At 37.4% G+C, this 26418-nt stretch overlaps 1 protein-coding gene across 10 annotated transcripts in view; it reads left to right on the top strand.

Moving 5' to 3' along the window:
• Positions 1–26418, top strand: part of PLEKHA7 (pleckstrin homology domain containing A7) — a 146435-nt gene that overhangs the window by 83622 nt on the left and 36395 nt on the right. For all 10 annotated transcript variants that reach the window (XM_063398086.1, XM_063398080.1, XM_063398081.1 and 7 more), the window contains 6 exons: positions 7057–7168; positions 12734–12838; positions 14594–14666; positions 15939–16039; positions 22268–22446; positions 24136–24621. In XM_063398086.1, coding sequence (XP_063254156.1) covers positions 7057–7168; positions 12734–12838; positions 14594–14666; positions 15939–16039; positions 22268–22446; positions 24136–24621 — 1056 coding nt within the window. The remainder of the gene's footprint in view (positions 1–7056; positions 7169–12733; positions 12839–14593; positions 14667–15938; positions 16040–22267; positions 22447–24135; positions 24622–26418) is intronic.

Raw genomic sequence — 26418 nt, 5'->3', positions numbered from 1 at the left:
TACAGAATATGCTTAAACGATAGTGCTTTAGTCTTACATAAATATCAGGTAAACAGAACATAAATGTAAAGTGCTTTTGGAGCGTATTGGAAAGTTTGTACTGAAATCGAAATACACAAAATACTACTAGTTTCCATTGTATTTCCTTGGTTTTCTTACGTTTAAGATGTTCTACATTGATCAGCTGTTTTTCTTAGTTCTAGAAAAATGATGTTGAATGTATTTGTTTCCAGCATATTTTATCTTCATTGTCTGATAAAAAACAAACAAAAGTAAGAAATGTAGGTGTTTAATTGGGTGAATTTGATCACCTTTGGGTTGGTGTTGGGTTGGATCACGCACCATTTCTCTGTAAGCTTCAACTCCTCCTTGTTTGTCATCCCGGCTGCCGCTAGATTGCTCCTGCAATCCTTCTCTGATGGAATGCCTGGATATCTTCCCTAGACAGAAAACAGTCTTGGACAAAATTCGACATCACTTCCAAAACCAAAGGGCAACAAGAATGGGACAACACCAGCTAGTTTTTCTTTTCCAGGCCTGTTTTCCAGCAGTGCTCAAGCAGCCTCTATCCCCTCGTGTTGCAGAGTCTGGGCATCCTGCTGTGATGGCCTGGATGTGGGGTTTGTGTGGCTGCCTGCACAATTCTGAGCTCTTTACATTTCAAATTCTGTGACACCTAATTTGGGTTACATTTTGGTAGGGCTGCTGTCAAAAGCAGTTACAGCATTAGGAGAAATGAGGCCTAGAGGAAGGCCGTTCAACACTCCCAGGAGACTCAGCCTTTCCCAGCAATGTCTCCTCCTGTCACTTGGAGAAGTAGAACATGGCTGTAGAGCTCAGAGGTTCTGATAAAGCCCTGAGAAGAACTTCGCAAACAGTTTAAAAGCCAAACCAACCAAAACTAACAATAGCAGCAAAACCTCTAAAAAAACCACCAGCTAGACAGTTGCTCTCCCCCAAGTCAAAGCAAAGCCAAGGCCAGTCCTGTGTTAAGATGCCTGATGAGAACTAACATGAAATACAGCATTGTAGGAGAGGACTGTGATTAGGTGTGGAGGCTGTGGGATGGCTGCTGGGCTGGAGGTCACCCTGGCTGTGCCATGGCATGCAGGTGCTAAGCTGCTCCACCTCACTCTCCCAGTGAGGAGAAACAGGTATGCTGCAAATCAGCAAGTCTCAGAAAGTATGGACAGCAGCCACTAAGAGTGTGTTCCAGCTCCCATCCGTTAATTGATTTTTAATTTATCTGTTGTAAAGATTCAGTCAAATTTAATATGAATTGAAACATATGTACTGGAAAAGAGGTGTTTAGATAACCTCTTGGGGTGCTTGCTCAGATTAGTCACTCTTGCCTAGGCTGCTTTTTGTTTTTTAGTCATGGTAGCTGATAAAATATTAAAAACAGAGTTGAAAGAAGCATATGGATTTAGTGATCTTTAATGTATATTAGAAACTTTTTTGGGAGAGAAATGGAAGTGCTTATTTGGAGGGGAGTCTAAATATTTAGACTTTAGTTACTCACACTGAGATTGTATCAAAACCAAGAAAAATCTAACACTGTAGTAGAATTAGTAGAGAGAGGTGGTTTCAATTCTAAAAGAAGAGGGAATTGCTGGACTGATAGTGAGAAGAGTAGATGTTTCTAGTCACTGTTCAGGAAACAGTCTTTGCAAGAATGTTTCTCTAAGCTTTATTATTGGCCTGAAGAACATACAGTGTTTTTAAAATCAGATGCTTTTCATCTGTCAGTTAAAATTGCTTTAAAAATGTCATTTTCAAATGTGTGGGATGCTCTGGCTTCCTTAGCTGTGTACCACTTCTGTGCAGCAGTGGGGGTTTACACAGAGGCTCTTCACCATGGCCATGTGTGAGTTCCTGTCAGGTGATGATGTTTATATATGTGGATGTGTCTGGTGAAATCAGAGGAGCTGTTGGCACCTCCGTGTCCTGAGGCCTAGGAACTGTAATGGAGCTGTGCCACGCTTTCAGTCCTTTTCCCTCAGGCATTAGGGATTTCTTAGAGTCAGTGGCGTTGGTTGTGATCAGTTTGGAGTCAGTGCTGCAGATCCCTATCGTGTGATGAAATGATTTCCACCAGGAGGACTCAGGTCAGACAGGCAGACCCTGGATTGGCATGGGTTGTGGAAACTTCCCATCGTGGGGATCCTTTGACCAAGGCTGCTTTTTCCTGTAGCTGAAGAACCCTATCTGAAGCAGTAGCACTCTTAAGGGTTTCATAAAAGGTGATTTGTTCTTCAGTGCTGTTGTGACATGATTTATTACTGACTGGTTGATTTTAATTTCAGATTAAGACCAAGGAGTTGTCAACAGATGTTGACTGGAAGCTAGTGAGGGGAAGTGAGCACAAACTTGTTCAGGCTGCAACACACATCTATTTAAAAGGACAAATTTTATATCAGAAAAGTAATTTACAGTCATGTAGAAATGATGAATGTGGGGACTGCTCTGGCCATTCCTCATCCTGGAAGCAGTGTTCTGGCAAGAAGATTTGGAAACAAATTTTGGAAAATTACACCAATGAGTGATGTAATACTGGCTTGATTATGACTCAGTTGTGACCAAATGCCCTTGATTCACTTGATCAAATGAGAAACGGACACTTTTGGTAGAAGGCTGAGAGTATATTTCGCTAGTCTTTTCCCAAGGCGTTTAAACAATATCACATCAATTTTGCTTTTCAAGCTGAAATCTGGTTTTCTCAACTCCATTGTAGCTGGAACCTGTGACTTGTGAATTATATTTCTTTTGATCCTTATACTAGTCCTTCTTCCTGAAGGTGTTCTAATTTAGATTTCTTTATTTCTTTTAAGTAATTCCTTATTTCCTAAAACATTCTTAGCTGGGACTACTATCAAATCCCTTCCTTGGACTCTGTTTTTCCTAGCAGCTTTGATCACTTCGTGTGTGGGACGTGTGTTCTGTACCTTCACTAGCTCTGCTTGAGAGCCAGCTTTTCTGCATATCACTTTTAGGTTTCTTTTTTTTCTGATGAAATGATTGATCATAGGTGACTGGAAGATTCAGCCTATGAGCTCATTGTCTCTATTCCTTTACTAATAATTCTTAACATACTTTAGCTGCTGTTACTCATTGAGCTGATATTTAAAAATAACCTTTCCTTGGCAATGTTGTTTTGAGTGATGAAAGCTTCAGAGATGTTTTTTATTTCTTCCTCCCTTGAATTACTTTTCTGTTACTGGCATTGAATTCAGTTTGGCATCATGGTTGCTTGTATCTGAAGATTATTTTTCTATGGGTTTCTGCCAGCATTTGAGTTTTTATCTAGAATAATTTTTATTTTCTTTTGACTTGTTCACCTTACAGTTTTTAGGATCACTTTGAAATAATTTGAGTATCCTGCTGTATGGGAAGCTCCTCCATTTCACAGCTACCCCTTGATTTCTGTGCTTTGCGTTCATGTTTTTACTGAACCCTTAATCCACGTAGGGACCTTTCTTAAGCAGCTGATGGAAAAGTGAGAATTAATGATGTCTGCCAGACAGGTGTTAGGGTTTCAGTTAACTGCATTGTTACACATGCATTTCACTGAAAAGAATTTATGATAGAATTACTTAGGATAGCTACATATCATATTTAGATTTCTCCTCTCATATCTTGGTTAAATGACAGTTCTTTAAGTAATTGTGGACAGAAAGGAAGAATCAGGCACATGCAGCCATGTAACTAATGTTAAACACTATTAGTTGTGTATTGGGAGCTGTATAATGTTTGCCATAGCAGTGTATTTGCAAATGAGAAGATAGTACTTTAAAAAAGATAAGACTTGAACATAAATGTAGACATATGGGAGAAAAAAATATAGTATGCTTAATCCAATGAGTGCTGTCCTCTTTCTTGCCTGTTTTTGTGTGCCTGATAAAACCTGCGTATCACCTCTGGGGAGAGAGCCATCTTATTTTATCTATTGCATTTGGTTTCTATAGCAGCAAAAACTATCAGGTGGAGAGGAAAGAGGAGACCCAAACAACCCCCAAATAAATATCTACCTTGTTTACATGCATGGAAACACTAGGAGAGGCTTTTTTTTTTTTTTTTTTTTTTTAGTCTAGCTGGTCAGGAAATGTATTAGTAATAAAACTGCATTGACACAATGTTATTGCATCGTGTCTGATTCCAACAAATAAACTTTTTAAGTTGCCGTATGGATGTGGATCTTCCAAGTCGACTGATCTTTGTGGTCTCTCGTGAGTATTGCATTTTCAATATGGACTAATGGTGTAGTAATTTTGTCTTTTATTGTTCTTGTTCAGTGTCAGGGTTTTTTAATAACCCAAATGTTGGCTGTGCAATTTTTTCAGCTGGTAATATGGTTTCTGGAAACATACTAGCAATGTTTAAGGATAGGAGGGAGTTGCTTGACAGGAGATATTATATAGAGTGTTATTTTCAGTACTTAAAAAAATTTACACAGCACTGGAGCTCCAAATGGACACTCTGCAATTCTCTGTGTGTATTCATACACTTGTGGGAGGCAGTAAGACAACTAGCCTGAAAATTGTAAAACACCATCACTACAAAGACAGAATGGGGTATCTTGGATAACAGATATTATCAAACATCTTTTGTAATAGTAAGTTTGAACTAAGGTTTCTGAGTGCACAGAGTCAATGTTTTAGTCACCTATTTTTCAAGTTAAATCTGTAAATACTACTAGAACTATGTTAATTCCCTTAACATGCCAGGATGTTTCAGGTAAAAAAATCTGCATATTCTGCCAATTTTTATTTGCTTTTAAAAACACTGAGAATATTGATTAGTATTAAGAAACTTGAATACCTGAGTTTTATGTTCTGTTTTCATGCAAAAAGTCTATTCTGCCCTTGAGATACTATATACAAATACTGAAGTAAATTCACAGTATTGTTTTGTGTTAAATGTTGGGTACAGCAAGTTTGCATCGCCAGTGTTTGCTGCTGAGGACTTTTTACGGGGGAATAATAATGCATTTTCTCTTCCAGTGGACCTAATGTCTCTTCTCTTGTGCTTGCTCTTTGAATTCTTCCATGGCAACAACCTCACATTTTTTAAAAAAGCATTTTTCTCCTTGTGAATTTGAAGATTGTCATTAATTTGATACTACTGGAAAGGGAAAGCCTGGTTTCTTGGCAGTGATCACTTTTAGTAGCAAGTGGAAGAAAAATCACTGTATGATCACATAATAAATGCTTAGAAATTACCTTTTGATCATTATCTATTGTATTATGATTTTCTCATTATGATCTTGTTAACCATATAGCTTATTTTCCTCTGTATGTATTTTTTTTTTTTTTTTTTGAAAGTACAGTATTTTTAACCTGCTATGAAACAGTATTTTGGGGACTAATGAAAGGCTGTTAAACAAGAGTAGAAATTTTAAATTAAGACCACTCCTCTGGGGTTATTCCTTCTTCATTAATTTTTTATTGGAAAAATTAATTCTAATTTGTCAAATTTTAAATTGTATTTTTCATTTTCATCAACAGAAATAGCTTAGTCAGGCAGTGTCATATATGGCAGTTTTCTTAATCTGCATTTTGCAGAGACTGGATTAAAAGGTGATTAAATGCTGAAGTAGGGTACCTGGTCCATAAAAGATGAGGAAAATTGACTCAAACTGACATGATTAAGTTCTCTTGCTTTAAAGGATGGCCAGGAATTTTAGGGGCTTGCTGTAGGTTGTTCTTTATCTTGGACCTGAGGTTATGTATAAAATCTAGAAAGAAGGAATTTATGCCAGATATGCAAGGTATAAATAAAATGGGACCTAAATTGTGTTACTTACTTGCAAGCTTCATTGAAACCCTAGTCACAAATGGGGAAAAAAAAATGCTTTCCCTGACACCAAACACCTATACAAGGTTTTGAACAGATAATTGTTCATGTTGTAATTGAGGAAGGGCAGTGGTGGCAAGTACTCCGTCCTCTGTTAAACCTTGTGTTGAGCTACTAAAATCACAGACTCTGCTCTGTTCTTCTGATAACTGTGATAACTCCTCAGAATTATTCTGTTCTCTGTTGTGTTTAGATCTGGATTTCAGTGGTAGCAGCAACTGTGTTTGGTGTAGCTTGTATATATACCATTTTTAGTTTTTCTGAGAAATGGCTTTGGTGACTGGGAAAAGAAAAATTATGTGTTGTTAATTGTTTGTTTTGTTGTGTTTTCTTTTCTGATGTGACTGTATTGCTACTTGTTATTTGCTAAATTATGTTGTTAGTGATTTTTGAAAATGCCACCTGTGGTTTTAATTTCATTCGGTGCTGGTGTCAAGCTTGGCTGCTGAAGCTTCTCTTCACAGAGATATTATTTTGCCCTTCCATTTATCCTCTCAATTCTTCATCTGGGTGGCTGTACTGAATTCTTACCTGTTGAACAGGTTGTTCTGGTAGGATTGACCTCACTTATGCTTTAAATGGATATCTGAGCTAGTTATCAGGATTTCTGGAGTCTTAGGATGACTCAGAAATTACACATTTCTAACAGCTATCTGCCATGAATTGCACCATTTTGCTTAAAAGACCTTTTAATAATTCATATTGTGCTACGAATCATATTTTGGGCAGATTGAAAGATACAGCATTAAGTTAGTGAAAGATCTAACATCAGTCTAGACTCAATTTGATTTTAAATAAAAAGCCTGTTACTGCCAAGTGCTGATTCCTGTCCTTTTCTTCCCAGTACTGACTTCCACAGTTTTGTGGCCAAGTCTCTAAATTGGGCAGTTTGGTTTCACTGCACAGGCCTTATCTTCTCTCTTACCACACTCCTTGTTATATCTTGGTTCTGTCTTGGGTTTGCAGACAATTTGGCAGATTTCTCCCTCCTGATGCATGGACAAATACCAGTCATCAGATGTCACTGCTTGGGAAAGACCTGGAATCAAAGTAACAGGAGTGGTGCAAAGGAACTTGCAGACACACGGGAAATATTTGACTAACTTGTCATTCACTTGCACACTGTGAATTTTAAATATAAAATGCCAAACTGAATGTTTGAAACAATGTGCTTTAGATTATCTGGTTTTGTTTGCTTTCTAGGCAGAATTCATCTATGTCCAACCAACAAATAAACCAAAGGCCTTCAAGCATGGTCAGTGAAACATCCACTGCAGTAACTACGTCTGCTGTTGATACAAAACCTAGCTCTAAGGTAAAGGAAAAATCTGGTTTTTTGAGCTTGTTGATCAGAACTTCACTAATTTTAAATCCAATATTCTTATGCTTATTTCAGTAGGGCTGTGGACTTAGCCTAGAAGTCCAGTAAGACCTCAGAAGAGGTAACATCATCTACCCAGACACAAATCTTTTTAAGCACTGTATACAGCAGTAACAACGCTGTAACAGCTCTTTTAAGGGCATTGTATATCCACATGATAGCATTGAATTGTAACTTCTAACATAGTGATTATTGAGACATAGAAAGTTTGAGAGTCTTACAAATGGAAGTAAATATATGTAGGATCAGTGTTTCAGCAAGTGGTGGTCCAGTGTGTATGGCAGGAAGTGATGCATGATATCAGGAATTTGTAGTTCTTGTTTTTTCATGAAATCTCACTGCCTTTCCTCCTCTTAGTAACAATTAAATCCTTTTCTGCCATCACTGCGGTGCGCAAACAGTCCAGGCACCAAGTTCACATGCATAATGTTTAATAATAGAAAAGTCCATTCCCTGTCATTGACAAAGGACCTGTGTCCATTATTGAACAAAATATAATAAAGTGCTGTACTTGAAGTGTCACCATCTATTTTAATGCTTCTTTGACCTTACAATAAATTACAGTACAATGAGAATGGTAGTGGGTGGATAAAAAGGAATAGAGCAATATTGAAAGAATTAGCAGGGATAAGATAATTTTCTTAACTTTGACTGCAGTTCTTAAACTTCTTAGTTTTTATTTTTTTAATGCAAAAGTGGGCAGCTTCTTATGTAACTGAGTTTAAGAAAGAATTTCACTGATTTGATTGCAAAGATAGTTTGTTTAGTTGGAATACTTAAAATCTTTTTACTAATGTTTTGATGTGCTTGAGTATGGGAGATGATACAATGTCATGAGAAGCTAAAAATTAATTTTTTAAAAAATTATTTTTAAAACCCTAGGTGCATGAGTTATTGAACCAACACAAAGATTATAGTGTGTCAAATCTCAAGAATAGATTTCTCTCTGAAGTGCTAGATGAAATTATCACTACAAACAGTAAGCTTAGTAGGTTACTTGAATTAGTTGAAACACTTTTTTTTATATTTGAAAAGTTGAACTTACCAAAGTATGTCAGCATTTGCTTTTACTGTATTTATCCTCCTTACTCTGATTTTTTAAAGTCTGCATTAGAGGTAGAAAGCTCATTTTTCCCTCTTTAAACCAGCAAACTTACAGGGCTCCTGATTCAGTGCTTTGAGCTGGGGAATTCTCCAGTGACACAGTTGGCTTTAACTTAGGCAGGACCACACTTCTGCCAAAAGTGTTCATCCTCTGACCCCTGCTTCTGCTGCTTCCCTTTGTCACGTGCTTGCACTGATGTAGTCAGAGATCAAAAACGGGGACTGGATTCCACTCCAGGCCACCCACGTGTTGGATGCTCTTTCACTGGGCATGTCAGAACCACACAGCCAAACGGGGCGGGAAAGCTTTTTTCATCACAGCTCAGAGAATGTCCAGAATCACCTCCCAAAACTCTGCTTGGTCTGATTTTGGTCTCTCTTTCTATTCTGTTTGCAGTCCAGTGTAAGGGTGGCTGTTCATGCTTCTGGTAGTTCCCAGGTGTGGATTTTTTTAACACATGGTAGCTTTAGACTTAGAATAAAACTCTCACAGAGGCTTTGCCAGAACTTTGCTTCTCCACTGAGTTTATTTTTATAAGATCCATTCTGATTTTGGTCCATGATAAATACTGGAGTTTTAATTAAGATGAACCAGCATCTATCTTACATATGCTTTGTTTCATCATTGCATGGGTTAATAGGCTTGAAATCACTTCTCTCATTTTGAAGGGTCAGAAGATCTGTGGAATTCCTTCACAATCTAACAAAAAATTATTTCAAGTGAACTAGCAGTGAGAAAAAAGGCTGTAAAATAAATAACCTGTGTCCTCCACTTTGAGGTTGACTTTTGGCAGGTTGAGAGTAGATTTTAAGATCCTTCCATCTATTTCTAAATGTTTTCTCCCCTGAATTCCAAAATGATTCTTTCAAAGAGTGAGCTCCCAGATGCAGACATGAAGCACAGTCATGAAACCAGACATGTTTATGTTCTCTACTTAACCATGGCTGTTTTTTTTGATGAAATGCTTCTATGATTTGGTCCTGCAAATGCCATCACAGAATAGTGTATGTATAATGTTGGAATCCTGGCCAAATTGAAAGTGTTTTTTTATATAGAGCTGTGCAAATTTGAGGCCAGTATTTTGATGGTGGAACGTTCTGAGTAAGTCATCTAAAGATTTTTGACCAGTGCAGTCTATCCTATGTTTTGACATTTGAGTGGTATGAGGTTGAGAGAATGAAAAGCAAAAGGGCAGTTTGATAAACTGCAGTTATTCTCTGTCCCGAAGATCTCCTCGTTCAGAGCCAATTCAATTATGTGATTAACCATATTAAAAGCCATTTATATTGATTATTAATTAAGGTTATGGAGGAATAAGGATCTGTTTCAGTTTGACAGTAAGGTACATTTGGAATTTAGTCTTTCAAAACATCTGGTGGTGTGAATAGAAGTTTGTAAATGTTACTGAGCCATGCGGGACTTTGGCCAAATCAAAAATCAAAGGGTAGTAGGGAATGTATTTACAATCTACATTTGGAGAGCATATTTTGAATGGATTCTGCATAACAGAAGTCATTGAATTGTTGATGACACTGGTAGTTGCTGGTACTTCCCTGAGATTAAACTGGTGAGGCATACAGCAAAGAATGGGTCTAGCAGTCAAAATTAAGAGCAGGAGTTCTGGAGAGTTTGGGTTTTTTCTATCTGAAAAATAAGGATTTTGTATCATTTTCTTAGAGATACTGAAAGAATTCATAAGTTTATTTCTAAACCCTGAGATTTTTGAGTAAAAGAGTTTGTAACTTAAACAGGTGGCTTTTTATGGGTTGATTTTTTTGTAATTCCTTCTAGGTTGAAAGTTCCATGTTTTATGTCTTTGCATATTTATTTGCATATTTTGACCAAAATACAGTATTCCTGTTTACTGTTTAAAAAATCTGTTCCAAATTAAAGTCTGTCTATACTTTTTTTGTTTAAAAGGAAGAAAAAAAATTAAGTTAGCAACTTTCCTCCTCAGCTACAAGCTACTGTAAGAAAGAAGATGAAACAGTGATGAAAAGGGATTTGAAAATTTTAGCTCTTGACGTTTTTGAGTTTTGTTGCAAAAACTTAGCAGTTATTCACAAGCAAGTCAGCATAACAAATGTACTGAAGTCAAAAGTGACTTTTGTGTCTTCAATGATATAGATAGCTGTGCTGACCTGCATTTTTAAACTCATGACAAAGATATCAGAATAATTTAAGTTAGGAAAAGACTACTGCAGTGCAGAGAAATAGTTTAAAAATATGCCTTCTCTTTTAGGCCAATTTCTTAGTCCAGCCAGTGGAAGCAAGGTGTGAGATGCAGTATCTGTTGTGCAGTGTTTTATTCCAGAGCAGAATGAGATGATCAATACTGAGGATTAAATGAGAATTTTAATTACATAAAGTATCCTAAAATGATAATTTTGTTTCCATTTTGATTATTGGATTGACATATAATACACAGCCTTTGGAAAAATTTTTCTGCTCCCATGCCATAGAAATTGTTTGGTCTTTTGACCAAGTCCAAGGATGATTTTTCTACATTGTGGTCTGCATTTTAAAAAAATGACTATCTGAGAAAGTGCTTGATTTAAAAGATCTGATTTGAAAAAACCCTAAATTTAAATGCTGCTGTATGGCTAGATCAGCTACACTTCAACTGCTCCTCAGTTCTTCCACCCTTCCAAAGATCTACGTGAGAGAAAGGTTAGGAAACAAAATTCTGTACATTTTGTAAAATGAATTCTGCAAAGTGAATAAATTAAAAACAAAATAAAATAGATTTTTGACTTTCAGAGCTTTAACAAATTTGAGTCTCATTATTTTTTATATAGCTTTTAATGTAGCTGTTGCATCTTGACATTTGGCAACAACTTTTAAAAACACAACTGTATTGCTTAGTTTTCATTTTTCTTGAAAAAGCTCTGTATATGGCTGTGTTTGCCCAAAGCCAGTGCTCTGCAGCCTGTCAGCTGAGTGCCTTAGCACAGGTCTGGCAGAGACACGGTCTGGGAGATCTGGGTGATGCCATCCTCACCTGACTTTGGCTGTGAACTGGGCTTTGCCAGCTGGATGGCGGGGGCACCTCCTCAGAAACCCGTTTTACAGCCTGCTCTGCTGGGTTTGTGCCCATGACACCAATGACAGGTGTGGGCTTTTTCCTCAGGTGACCACCTGTGGTGTGCTGGGGCACTGGTGGCTCTTGTGCAGGCTCTCACTGAGCTGCTGGGGAGATCCTGCCCTTTGGTAGCTCCTCACAACTGTTCAGTCCACCTTGCTGTTTCATATGCTCTAGCACCGAAAAAGAAGTGCATTTTTTTCATACTGATTATAACTATTATCTTAACCCTTCTTTAAGACAGGAAATTTAATGCAGATTGGTAAAGTATGTCCTTCATCAATGCAATCAACAGAGTCCATTTAAAGTTACAATATTTTGCTAGAATTATTTCGATTATATGCTGTCTTCTAGTCCAGATGTTGCCTGACTGGCAGGAGCAGTACACTGAGATAATTTTCTGATGTTACCCCTTGTGTGTGATGAACATACTTGTTTCCAGAGCCTTGTTTGCCTGCAGCCTGCAGAGCATCTGTACCCTGAGAAGCTCAAAGATTAAAAAGAGAGACAGTGTAGGAAAGAATCTGGACAGAATTTGAAAATTTGCTCTTTTCTTGAAGAAGTGGCAGCAAGTGTAAGGGTAGTCTGTTCTAAAGCCATTGGAGGAGCAAACTGGACTGAGACTGGAAAAGAACAGGCAAATTACTCATTGAGTAATTCTTGCTTTTTCACAGGTGGATTGACCTTGCTTGTTTGTTTTTGAAATAGTTTTGTCCATGTGAGTCAAAACTGAGGTTTCTTTAAGACACAAATCATTACCTAGTCTGTGTGGTTTACACTGACTGCCATGTGGGTCTCCTTCCTGGTAGAGTCACTGTCTTCTCTTTTTGTTTGCAGGGCCAGAGTCCAAGCACTTTATTAAGCTATCAATGTTGTTTGAATTCAAACAGAAAGAAAAATTAAAATCCACAAAAAAACCCCCATCAAAAACCCAAGCAAAGAAGAGCAAGAGTAGGATTCCCCTGCTCAAAGTCCTGTTCTTGTAAGAGACTTGTGCAATATTGTCCAGAGAGACTTGCCTGCAGCTCTCAAAAATACTTGCCAGGCACACTAAAATTTCCACAGTTCCTCCTTTCTGACTTGACACACCAGTGCTGCTGCTCTTCAGCAGGAGCTGGCACATCCTGATGAAAGTGGAAGATTGACTTTGCTCTGTTACAAATATCATTGCCTGTTTACTTGCCCTTGAAAATGCCATGAATACTTTGTTGCTGTGTAATGAAGTATAAGTTATTGCAGTGAGAGTATTTGTAATGTGAAATGAGTTTCAGTACAGTTTAGAAACCACTGCTACATTTATACTTCTTTACAGGTTGTGAAGACTGGAAACAAAGTTCACAGCTTTGGAAAGAGGGAACAAGCGATCAGGAGGAATCTCAATGTTCCTGTGATAGTAAGAGGCTGGCTGCACAAACAGGTATGCATGTGATCACTGTTTCTGTTCATACACTTCCTTGCAATCATCAAGGAAGAGCCAGTGCCTTCCAAGGAACTGAGAAAGGAGAAGGCTGAGTGCTGGTGACACAGGGCAGTGTTGGGTACATCCACAGACTTCCATGATGAGGAGTTCGTGCTTGCCAAGTGTGAAAACCAAGATTTACGAATGGGTTTGATTCAGAAGAGGAAACTGATAAATGGACATTACCATCACAGCTCAATGTTGAGGCTATAACTTTGTTATCTAAATCTGGTTGTTTTCCCTGGTTTATCCTGCTGTCTTGTTGTCAGGGTGATCTTTGACTCCCTCAGAACACAGTCACCCTGAGGCTGGCTGTGAAGGTCTTATTCTATCTACTTGGTTATGCCCTTCTACCCTGATCAAAATCTTAATTCTGGTCCCTATGCCTTTTTGTTCTCCAGAAGCAGGAGGGAGAAAATTATGGGAAATGGAGACCAATTCACCACACATTGCTGTCACCAAGACCAGTAGCCAGCAGAGACTGGATCATAGAATTTCATCCAGTGAACAGAATTGTACAGCTGCTGTGTCTTGAACATTTAAGCTGACAGAAACATCTTTGAGTGTAATGAGTAAATAAAGCTGTTTGTTGTAGGAGAATAATTCCCCTGCTTCTCATTTGGCAGTCTGTGTTTACCAGATTATCACCAGAGATCCAGCAGCTAGATTTCAGAGTGGGCAGGAGGAGGCTGAAATCTGAAGCTTACGGTTTTGGTTTTACATGCACAGGAAAGTGAAATAGCTGACAGCTGTCTGCTTCCTCCTGGGTGGAGAGATGTAATTCTGCTGTGTTCCACTCTCAGCTCTGTTGACATCCACTACCCAGTCCATTAGTTTTCCGGACAGAATCAGAACTCAGACACAGTATGTGTCGCCAGTCTTGTAGCATGAAAATGGGAAAGGAAGAAAGTCCTTATACTTAATTTGATTGCAGAAAGGAGGAGGGAAATAGCTAGAGCAATGTTGTATATCCTATTTCCTTCTGTCCCCTAACCTTTGCTTGTAAGCCCTTAAAACCTGAAGGTGCTTTTTATGCCACTGGTCTCATCAAAGCCTACCTGAGCTGAAGAAGTTGTGCTTGCCTAGCTTATAGTCTGGGAATTTTAAAAGCTTCAGAAATTATTTTCAATGCAAATATTACTCATTTTGACAAGGTTATATATATCTGTATCTATATATACCTCCACAGGCATATTATATTATACTTCATTAAAATTTGCACATTACACATCCTGTTTTATTTCCTAAGGAATATTTGATTAAATTACATTTTAGGCATGGGTAACATATGGTGATTGAATTATAGGATGTCATTGCCTGAAATGTGAGGTCATACTTCCCAGCTGTGTAGTGATTTTCATTTTGATCTGCAGACAATCTTTGTTGGAGTTTGTGCCATCCAGAAACACACTTTGGTTCTTTATTGCAGATAAAATAAGCATTGGTTGTGTAGAAGGTTAATCTGAATGCTGTTTGGGGTGAGGGTTTAATTAATGAAAATTAGCAGTTTGAATATTCTGCCCTCATTATTTTATAGCTGGATGTTTTGCCTCTTGTCTTTCTTAGTACACAATACTTTGCTAAGATATAAACCATTTGTTTTGCAGTTAGCAGTCATATTTAGGTAAGCTTCTGGTAAACTACTCCCTGGATCTGCCCTGTGTGTGTTAACTTCCCTTAATTGAAAAGTGTACCGCATTTCTTGCATTTCAGGATAGCTCTGGAATGCGATTATGGAAGAGACGATGGTTTGTGCTTGCTGATTACTGTTTGTTTTATTACAAAGGTGAGTAGATATCAGCTGTTTTGAGTTAGTCTGAACAGTTCACCTGTGCGAATCACGGTGAATGCATTAGCTAACTTTGGATAAAGTTGGTTGTTCTGAGGTGAACAGTGAATTGAACAATTGAACAATTGCTTGGCCAGACATCTTACATGCACAGCAAATTCTAGGCCAGAGTAGGGGAAGCAAAGTATGCTGTATGATATTTTTTTCACATCATTTCTGTTGGGTATATGCCACGGTTTATGTTGCGGAACATTTGACTGGAATAAATAAGATTTTTCCCATCTCTGGTCTGTGTTCTGGTATCTACTAGCTTGAACTTGAATGTCTGAGTTTTTTTGAGAATGCACTATGGCCAGATCAGGACATTAGTTCAGTTTTGATCCAAGGGACAAAGTAAGAGTGAGAACTTCTGAATCCAGTAATTCTACAAAAAAAACCCCCCCAAAAAAAAACAAAAAAAACAAAAAAAACAAAAAAAACAAAAAAAACAAAAAAAAAAAAAAACCACAAAAACAAAAACAAAAAAAAAAAAAAACACAACAAAAAAAAGGTTAGATATGAGGACTTCATGTGCTACAATTTTGGGAAAGCATTACAGATTATCAGACTTGGAATTCATATTTCTAGACACTGCATTTCTGCTGTTGATCACTTGGAGCCATCAGTAAAAGAGCTTTCCTAATTATAGCAATTAGTCTAGATGTACAGTGCTAAATGGAAGGTCCATCATGTTTTGCAGCCTGTCACTGTTCATTTGGCACAATAAGCTGTATTCTTGAAGTGTATTCTTCTGGCTGAAGCTAAAAAGCAACATTCAACCCCCCCCACCCCCTCCCCCCAAAAAAGAAAAAACCTCAATAAAACCTCAGTCTGATTAAGAAAACAAGCTCCTATCTTTTTTCTTTAAAACGAAAACATTTTTCTGCATGTATTATTGGTGTTTGAGTCATAAGTGAATTTGCATCACAAGGGATTTCAGGAAGTATCCCATCCCAGTGCCTGGTGAAAGGGTCAGGAAAGGAGTCAGCCCAGGTTGCTCAGGGCTTAATCAAGTCAGGCGTTGAAAAGCTCCAAGGATGGAGATGGCACAACTTTTTCCTTGGCCTGTGGCCCTGCTGCTCTGTCCTTGGGAAAATGCTTTTCCTTATATTCAGCCTGAACCACTGTTACTTCTACTTAGTGCTTGTTTTCTCAGTGTCCATAAAGGAGAATATATTGTTAGCCCACTGAACAGTGCAGGGTACTAAATTTTATTTTTTTATTCCACAGACAGCAGAGAAGAGTCTGTTCTGGGGAGCATCCCATTGCCTAGTTATGTAATATCTCCAGTTGGACCTGAAGATCGAATAAATCGCAAATTTTCTTTTAAGGTACATTTGCAAAGCTTATCAGCTGTTCATAGTGTATTTGCATTAGAAAAGCTGCTGTTGTAAACAAGAACATCATCTGTTTTCCTGTTTTACTTGTTATTAGTTTTTAAAAGCAGACAGGTTTATTGACTGCCTGTTCAAATGTGACATAGCACTTTTTTTTTTGCTTATGAATTGACATTCATGTCTGTTACTTGGTAAGTGTCCTTAGAGCTTAATGAAGTGTCTCTGAGTAAAGAGCCTGTTTCTAAAATCAGAAATTAGTATTGACAAGTTGCTCTGGTACTGTCAACAAATTGGAAGAAAAGTTGTCTTATTTACTTTGTAATAGAGTACTTGATCTTGTAATGGACTGATGTCTGTTTGGTTTTGTTGTGGGTTTTTTAAAGAGAAAAGAATCGACTGGGATCACACAGTTAGAAAATGACAGCACTTAGTCATCCTAAGTGTTATGGACTTTTTAGAGGAAAAAGTTCTCTTGTTTGGTATAGTTTGTGGGTGGTTTTGTGTCTTTTCTTTTGCTAAAAATAAATATAATTATATAATTTACAGTTCTAGTCTCTGTTGTGAGAAATAAAACATATACTTCTTGATAGTGCAAAAAACTGACTCCAAATGATTGTCAAAACTGCAGCACTTAGGCAGAGTTGAGAAACTTCTGTGCATGTGCCAGATTTAAAGTCAGAGCAGAACTTGTTTTCCTATCAAGCAAATCAGCTATGTAAATTTAAAAGTAATTTAAAAATCAGGTTTTTATCAGGCATAATTTAGGAGATCTAGAAGGAATCTCTGTTTAATATTTTCTGTGCTGAAATTATGAACAGCATCTGACTTTGTCTTGCATTTTGATTTTTTGATGTGTTTTAAAATTGAGACTACCTTTTATTACTTTCAGTTCTGTGCTCAAGTGGATAAGGGTTTGAAATTTATCAAACAAATATTAACTTGGGAAATGTGTTTAAGAAAGACCCAGTGCACTTTGTGGAAATGTTTATTGTACTTTTTAAAATGCACTGAGCATGAATTATCAGGATAAAGCTACAAAGAAATCTTTGCTTAAGAAAAACATTCCACCTCCAGTATTTACTGAGTGTGATTCATAAACCCCTCCTTTTCTGGAGCCTTTTCTAACAGCAAGCAAGCACGTACTGAAGGAGAGGAAATCAATGTACTCTTTTAAGGTTCCCTGCGTTTGATTTTATTCAAATGGTGTTTACATATGCTCTTAAGTCACCACTGGCCAAGTGAAGTGGAATCCGTGGTTTGGTTATGGTTAAACCTTTCCAGAAACAAATGCAGATTTCTCCTGTTCCTTTTAGGATATCATATCTATATGAGCTCTACCAGGTATTTAATCTGAGTCTTTTTCTGAAAATATAGTGAGCCAGTAACCTGAGACTTTCAACACAGGGTTGTTACTAAAAGGTTGATATAGACAGAAGTAAGGTGTTGATAGCAAAAGAAAGTTTATGCTAGCAAACTCTGTCAAAAATTCAACATTTCATGTATCAGTTTGTCAGGCCAGTCTTGACTCTGCTTTAGGTGTTTGATGATTGACTGCAGGCTGGATGCTGCAGTTTGGTTTTGTTCCGACCCAGCTGCGAGGGCAGCAGGAGGATGTTGTGCGGTTCCCGTGGTGCAGACCCTGTCCAGCGCTGGTGTTCAGCGGTGCCGGAGTTGGCAGTGGCACTGCGGGGCAGGGACACGGCCGTGCTGGCATCTGTCACTCAGCAGCCATTGCCTTTATCTCACCTCTCCAGGGCACCTCCAGCCCGGAGCAGACGGACGTTCTGTCTCGCGGTAGCGCAGCCAGGAATAGAACACACAAGCAGATTAAGCCCAAAAGAAAGATAAGATTTTTTTTTGAGTTTAAGACCTGAAGAGTGGGAGAAGGCGCCATGGCACTTTAGGTTTGGCCTGTTCTTCATTGAGATTGTTGTTAATCTGTTACAACAGAGGAGCTGGCTCCCATTTGAAGTGGCAATGAGTTAGGAAGCTAGGGAAACAGCAAAACTGGAAAAAAATGCTTTTGTTTGCAAAACTAGAGGAAGGAAATTTGCTAAGTAAATACATGGATGCTTTTTGCATATGATTTGATTAGAAGGAGGCTTGTAAAATGCATGCTCACTGAGGTCTGTGTTAAACCCTGGAAAGTGTTTTTGTACACTGTAGGAGTACTCAAAATCCTTTTGCTTTCATCATTCCTGAGGTCCAGCCTAAGTTTTTGTCTCTCTTTGGACGTTTGACCATTACAGGCCTGCAGAACTGCATAAAGGCCTTCGAAATGCAATCAAACCCCTACTTTGAAATAGAACAGAGTGTGCATTCAATTTCTTTTGTTTAGAAACTGTGCTTTTAGGTGTCTATCTTGATACAGTTTTTGACTCTTGACAATTTTTTCACTTGATTTGTGCCAAGCAAAGTGCTGTGACTAGCTGGAAGCCACTGTCACTAAGCTGTGTGTGAGCCTAGAACTCGGGATCCTTACTGCATATTTAGTTCAGTACCTCACATCCTAAAGATATTTAGTTAACCTAATAGCTGCATTTTTAAATAATAGTTTTTGTTGGTACCAATATGAGTGAGCACAAAATCAGTGTTTAGATTTTAATGTGAAAAGGCTTGCAAAACAATATATAGCTGGAAATACTTCCTGTGGTTAACAGAGAAATGACTGTACTTTCTATAATAATACAGTAATTTTGCACAGGAATAGTATCAGTTTATGGAAGTTCGTGTCATCTGAGTCTCTTTAGAGGCCTTGTTGTCCTCAAACATGAAAATTATTTTTAATTGGAAATATTGGACTAATGGAAGTATTTGTTCATTGCTGTTTCTTTGATCTCACTGGTTTTCCAGAAAAAAAAAATTGACTTAGTTTGTTGCTTTATGTTCTCTGAATCAGTGTTGCTTCCTTAGGCTCCCATATTGCTCTGAGTCTGAGAAGTCAGGTGAAGAAATGTCAAGGGTTGTAAATTTGCAAGTGCTGTTTTTGAATTTGGAAGAGGGGAAGGTTCAAGCTTCTGGAAATCCTAAATAAGCTCAATATTATTTAAGGGTGAAAGATGAGTTAGGTTGTAGTAGTGGGCTTTTGTTGAGTTTGTAGTGAAGGCTCAGAGTATTATTTCAATTTTTGCCCATAAAGGGTTCATAAATATCAAAATTCAGGAGAAGATAGAATTTTCCATATATTATAGCTTATTGACAGAATAACTTGGAAAGATTACAGTTATTAGAAAACTGTTCCCTTAGTTATCCCTTTGTTCTGTGAATGGTAGCTTTTCTTCTTAGGTGTTTTGAACTAGTGGAGGTGAACACAGCAACTGCAGGCATTAGTTTCTTTTAGTAGTCTCTTGTTAAGTTGTGAGGTTTTGATTTTTTTTTAGTTCTGTTTTGTTTTGCTGGGGGTTTTCTGCTGTGTTTTTGTTTGTTTGTTTTTTAAGGCGAATCTTTTAATGATTTTAATTTGTTTAATTTTTTGTCCTCATCTTGTCCTGTTGATATGCTCTTGGGGTTTACTGTCCATTTCTCCTACTGTGCACTATGGGAGAGAGACTGTTTCTTCTCAATCTATCCACATTAAGGCATCTGAATGCATGAATAGGTACCGATACTATTTTTTTCACTGTTGTGTGTATGGTGTACATGTGAGCATGTGCTGTGTTTTAGGCTTCTTAGTGTGCTGTAGCCATCCTAATAGCTTTGGCTTTAAAAAAAAATCCCAAACCCAAAAGGCCTGCTAGCTTCTGTCTGCCAGCAGGGACAGCTACAGGACGTTGGCACAAAGTGGGCTTCTTGCATATAAAACACACTACTAATAAATAACTGAAATAAAATTCAGTTTTCCCTTAACCAGTGTTACATACCGTCAACTTCAGGATATTGTGTTTGTTGATAATTGCACACCATCTCTGCTGTCCCTTCTGAAGCCGGGAATGTTTATGGCTGTGACAGCTTCAGTCTCTCAAGAGAGAGTGGTGCAGCAGAGTTTGCATTTTGATATTGTTTTCAGCTGCAGCCTCTTAGGCAATGCTTGCAGCTCTGTTCAAAGAGAAACCTAAAACACAAGTGGGTTATGTTGATCAGGGTGTACAGGTCATTTAAGACAGCTGTTAAATCCATTTCGTAGTGTGGTATGCAACCTCTGCAGATAGTTACCCAAAATTCTGGGTTTTTTAAGTATAAAGCCAGTGAATATTTGGATCCTACTGCATCATCTGCAGTGGGACATGCATAGTGTGCTTTGCTGCAGGAATCCATTAACTTCTGAATTTCAGCACTTTCTGTGGGATCAACCTGCTCTGTGAAGGAACTCTGTAGTCACAAGGTCTCCCGTTAAAGTCACCATTTACCTTTACACCTGGACCTGCCAGTTTTTGGTCTCTTCATACACTGGATGGTAGCTGTAAATTATAATGAAATAATGCTTCTAAATCATATTTGCTTTGAGCATTCCCATGTTATGAAAATAGAGAAAAAAAGACAACCCCCAAAAATGAAGAAAACCCAAATAACTCTGGCAGGCAAACATGAATAAAGTCCTTTGATTCCTAAATATGTGACTGATCAGAGCTATTGTTTAGTGTAAGTCCTGTTTTCCCTTTGTTCAGGTAGACAGCTAATGGTGGGAATTGAGAAGAAACCACCTTGTATTCCCTTTTTGGACAGTGTTGTTGGGAAGTGGAGACTCTTTTGAGCAGGAGAGAGTCTTGACTTCTTTATGTAACCTTTTCCTTCTCTTCCTTTTCCTCCTCCTCCTCCTTTTTCTAGCTATCTGTTCCACTTCAGTCTCCAGTTTTCAAAACAAACTCAGGCTTCCTTGCTTGAGGCGCAGAAGGGAAAGGCTACATTTCACACATTCAGGAGAACAGCCTGGAAGGGAGGAAATTTTGCACAGAACTTACTTAAAAGAACTGTAATAGCAAGCACATATTTTGCTCTTTGGAGTTGTTGATACAAGTCTCTAAGGTCATGGTAATTTGGGAAATTCTAGGTAAACAACTGAAGTTATAATGTTTAGGAAGGGCTGCATTGGATTAAATAGCCTGGGTTTTGTCAAAACTTGTATTTCTGAAGCCATCTATGGTTGTCTCTACAATAATTTTTTTGAAATTTGATTTAGAATAACGAGGGAAAGAAGATTTCATCAATATAAAAAGACCAATTATTTAGGCAGGATTTGCAAAATACATTTACCCTTTAGAAACAGATGTAGCCAAATTAAAAATTTGATATAATTCTTTTTCTTCTGAAAAAACCCCGTGTCAGCAGTATTCAATGCTATTAGTTTTTGTCTGTGATAGCAGGCTTAGTTTTATAAAAATAAATTTAAATTACTAATTTCATTTTAATATCATTACAAGAGCTTTCAAGCAGAGTATACTGTCTTTAGTTTTTTTGGAAAGTAAGGAGATGAATCTCTCCTTGCTAGTCTGAAGTGCTGCAAGACTTACATGATTTGGTAATATTTATACTATTGCTAATACAAATAAGGATTAGATTTGATTAAATTTAACTAGAGTTACAAAGATATTCCATATTGAATCCATTTGAATATTGAGTATATTTATAGAGAAATTGCCCAGTACCTCTAGTTTTCAATGGAATTTCATGGAGTATTTTGGTGTGCAGAGATAATTGTCAATATTTTATGTACCGTGATAATTCCATCACTATTACTAACTTTAATCAGTAAGTCCTTTGACTTTGCAGCTAATATGTGTTCAAGTGCACGCTTTAACCAAAAGGTCTTAACAAGCATTATAATCGATTCTTAAATTAGCAGTTTAATTGCTTAAAATGTAAGATTTTTGTCTGTGTTTTCTCTGAATAAATTTCCTTATTGAATGAGCTGGGAAAATTGTCTTGCTGATGCATATCTCATTGAGAATTTCTTAAATTTGTTTAGTATAGGGGTTTCTTCAATTTGCTTAGTACAGTGTTTATGGCAAATGAAATGTATCAATTAGAAGAAAAAGCTGAAATTTCCCACTGTGAAATCATAAGCACTGGACTTTCAGCTTAATAGTTCTAGAAAGAGGCAGAAGAATTTTAGTAAAAATTGGAATACCTTTTGAGTTTACTGCACTTACAGGCCATTGTGGCAGTGTGGTAATTCACCACAAATTCAAGAAACAGTCAAAGAATTGGAAAAGTTGTTTTTAAGGTAATTTTGGGGGGAAAAGGTGAAAGAGCTGTCTGAATTTTATTTCTTCTTTTTTGTTGCAGGCTGTTCACACAGGTATGCGGGCATATATTTACAACAAGAATTCTGTGATTGGCTCTCAGGCAGAGCACACGGGGATGCGGACGTACTACTTCAGTGCTGACACCCAGGAGGATATGAACGCCTGGATCCGGGCCATGAACCAGGCTGCCCTCATGCAGACACGCTCCTCACTGAAGAGGCAAGTCCCACTCTAAAGCTTTTTGAAAAAAAAATCTAATGTACCTTACATAAACATGGTGTTATCTGACTCTGCTGTTTGTAGATACGTGCCTAAAATTGGTGTATGCATGCTAGTTGTGTGCCCGCGTGTAGGCCTCGATTAGTTTCTCTCTAGATATAATATTTTAGGGAATTTCAGGTGAGAAGTGCCAGTTTCTGTGAGCAAATTCATGTACCTGCAACAGCCAATTGGCAGCCTTTGGGATAGAGAAGTAAAAGAGAAAGAACAGAATTCTGATGAATTGTTTCTAATGAGTGTTTAGAACTAAGATTGAAGTGCTCATAAGCGGGAAAAGAATGCTAAAGATGCGTAAATCATAACTGCATAGAGTTAATGGATATCAACTAATTTATACAGGTACGAACTGCTAATGAACAAATTCAGCTGTGCCAAAATGGGCTTCCAGTTTTTCCCTTTTCTTTAAATTGATGTAGCCTTCTTGATATTTTGACTTTGGAATGCAATTCTTTCCCTACTCCTCCATGTGAAGGCTCCTCAATGAGATAACCCCCTTTAACCACTGTGGACTGTGAGGATTGAAATGTTATGGTGCAGTTCCTCTGAGCATCTCACACTGCTTTTTTCTTGCCATGCAAAGGATCAGCGTCTCTTCCAGAGCTTTACGTCCTATAAAATATTGTGTTAAGATTCCTAGATTGAATGTAAATTTCAAGAAGCAACCTGGTATCTGTTTCTTTATCTTCTTTGTAAGGACAGTAATAATTGAAAGAAAAATTAGGGAAGTCTGGCACATTAGAAGTATTGATCCAGTGTCCTTGCTCCTAAGTAGACAATTCTTTTCTAATTAGACTAAAGTGAAAACAATTTTGTCATGGCACTTACTCCGAATTCATTTTCCATAAAGCTTTATAGAAGCTGAACTTAGCTTCAGAGATGAGGTGCTACCCTGAGATCAGTGAGAACCCATTACATTGTGAGAGAAAAAAAGGTTGTTGAGAAACTTATTGTTATAACGAGATGAAGAAAATTTGAGGTATGTTATGTGTCAAAAGTAACATGAAACTTTTAGAATCCTCAGGCATTTTATAGTGTGTTCAAATTTTAATGTCAAGACTTCTGATATTATTTAGGCAATAAGGTAAACAAGTGAACTAGAGTGCACTGTAGCATGGAGCAATTTTTCTTCAGGAGTAGCTCCCCAGTAGAAATTCCTTGGGCAATAGTGCTGGCTTAAATGTAGATATTGCTCTGTCCTCTTGGCCAGAAGTGACTAGTCCCTGAGACATCTACAAAGATATGAAAACTTTTTTTATATCTTGCCATAAGCAGTTGGTGGCTTAGTTTTGGTTTTTTGGTTTTTCCCTTTACCTATCCTTCTAGGATGGGAAGATTTTTTTATTTGCAGCTGTTTTGTACATAATGTTATGTTGAACACTTCTTTCATACAAAGCTAGTATTTTCAGTCATTTTTACAGATGTATATAAGTAATTTCTGCTTCCTTGACAGCGCAATAAAGATAACTTTTGTCTAACTGGGATAGCAACTGAGTTTTGCTGAACGTATTTACCGTAACACGTCAAATTTATCACAGTGTGCAGACAGTGAGTTTTGTGAAAGAGCAACAAGACCATACCAACTCCTCACAATTAAACAGTGTTCATTACTGACATGCATTTTCTTTTCAGGGAAACTGAAAAAGTGGATCAGCAAGCTGTTCCCCAAGTCAATCATGTGGATGCCTGCAAAGAGTGTGTGAAGGCAGAGATTACAGACACAAAAGAAAGTTATCAGAAATCAGCTGAAAAGCTTGGATATGATAAGCGTGAAGAGATAAGAAGAGAAAAGGAGGAGGAGGAGCGTCACATCCACAGAAAAGAAACTCTGGAAACCAAAAAGGGAAAGTCTAAGCACGCGTTAACAGAAGCTGATTCATTATTTCCAGACTTAACGAATTCATCGTGGTCCCAAGTAGCTCAGCCTCAACCAGCTGAGAAGAATGGAACGCTTCCTAACTCATTAACTATGAGTGCTGGCCTAGTGGAGCAGAATGGTACTGGCTCATATAAAAGAGGGTTTGTTCCCAGAACAAATCCAGATAAGCAGTTTCAAAGGAAAAGTAACATGGCTCAAGTGGAGCACTGGGTAAAAGTCCAGAAAGGAGATACAAAAAGGTTAGTAATAGGTCCATCTTTGACTAGATGGCCAAGTGGCATTTTCTTAAGTTAAAGGAAAATGTGTTTTAGTAATACCTTTGGTGCAAATCAGAACAATATTTTACAGAGACAGTATGTAAGAAAACTTACTTTTTCCTTTAATGCAGAATGGTATTTTTCAGGCATTTAGCTCCTGAGAAAGCCAATATGGGATTGGCTAATCAAATCTCTTTCATGTTGTTACAGTATTGCAAAAAGAATAAGTGAGAATAGCGTGCTATTTTATTTTTCTTCTTTTAACCACGATGGACGCTTAAAACTTCTTAAAATATGCTTAAATTTTAAAGAGCCAGAAAGTGAAGTGCAACCTTCAGTTACCTCTTATTCATAAACAATTTCACAATATAAATTACATGTAATTGTTTATGTTTCACTTTAAAAAGTATAGAATGCTCATTGCTTTCCTTCCCTCTTCTGTTCCTGTTCCAAACATCCATTCACTCTTATTTATCAGATCACTGCATTGAGTCACAGTGTGTATCACATACTGAAAGGTCTCCATATATTCATTTAGTTAATGAAGATGTCCTAGGATGGTCTCCAGGATTCTCTTTTCCATTTTCTGTCCCTGTAAATTACATAAATAGTACCAATAGGTGCCATGCACACTGGGATGCTTTTGTAATTTGAAAAATCTCACAATTCTTTTGCTTTCATAGTCAGATTAAGTACTAGTTGGAAAAATTAAGTGACGAATATGTACATCTGTTCAGAATGTCACCTTGTGTCAAGTGGCAGGAAAAACAGTTGGGCTTGATGCTACTTGTGAGGATTTTTCAAATATGCTTATTCTACTGAACTAGTGTTTTATAAATCTGCTCAAATCTAATTGTAGTATAGACAAACAAGAGACATTGGCATGTGGTTTTTAGGATGGAGAAAACATTTTGGGAATTTTTAAAATGTTTTATTAAGCTAACATTTGTCAATTCAGAGCCAGTAAGAAGTTTAAGGCTTGCTGATTGTGTGTGGAAGTCCATTTTACTCTTTTATCTTTGAAATTACCCTTGAAGAAGCTTTTTTACCTTTTAATGTTATTTAATATTCTTTTAGACTGCTAGAGTCAATTAACTTCCATCTTTCTTGCTTGGATATCAATCAGTACTTCCCAAAAGAATATGAGTTTAATGAAAAAAAGTACTTGGTAAGTTAGTTATTATTACACATTATTCTGAAATAATACAGAAAATGATTGAACTAATGAGCTCATGCTTTAAAAGCTTCTGTTGATGTTTTTTACATCAGGAGTCCTGACAGCGACAGGCTTGACTGATAGCTAAATAAGTATGGTTTTCTTCCTAATTACTCTTTCCAGTAAATTAACTTCAGGGGTGTGTATCAGGTGCAGTGTTAAGATAGTATTGTTTCAGGTACCAGGCTTTGTTCTAGAAGAAACCAGCTACCTCAGCTGAAGCTGCCAAGTATTCAGTGAAAATAAAGATAGATATATACGTGTATGTGTGTGTATCTATTTCTGGATATAGCTTTATATCTGCATATACATATCTCTAAAAATGTTTGTTTTGGCTCAACTGACCTTGTTTTCTTTGCCTTTTCCTGACAAATGCCATTATATTCTCTGCATTCTCTGCAATAAATTGCGTGTTACCTTCCCAAAGATTAATAGACTCATCTTTTAAATGGCACCTTCTCCTAGCCTGCTGAGGTTTCTGCAGTGTAGTCAAATGATGGATAGAAGTGGAATGTTAATTGTCAAATATCTTCCTCATTGCCCAGTGTAGAAATTTAAGCTAG

This window comes from Prinia subflava, chromosome 5 (genome assembly GCF_021018805.1).
Source record: "Prinia subflava isolate CZ2003 ecotype Zambia chromosome 5, Cam_Psub_1.2, whole genome shotgun sequence".
NCBI classification, from domain to species: Eukaryota; Metazoa; Chordata; class Aves; order Passeriformes; family Cisticolidae; genus Prinia; species Prinia subflava.
Note: the sequence above shows the minus strand (reverse complement) of the source record. Positions and strands in the feature narration are given on the sequence as shown.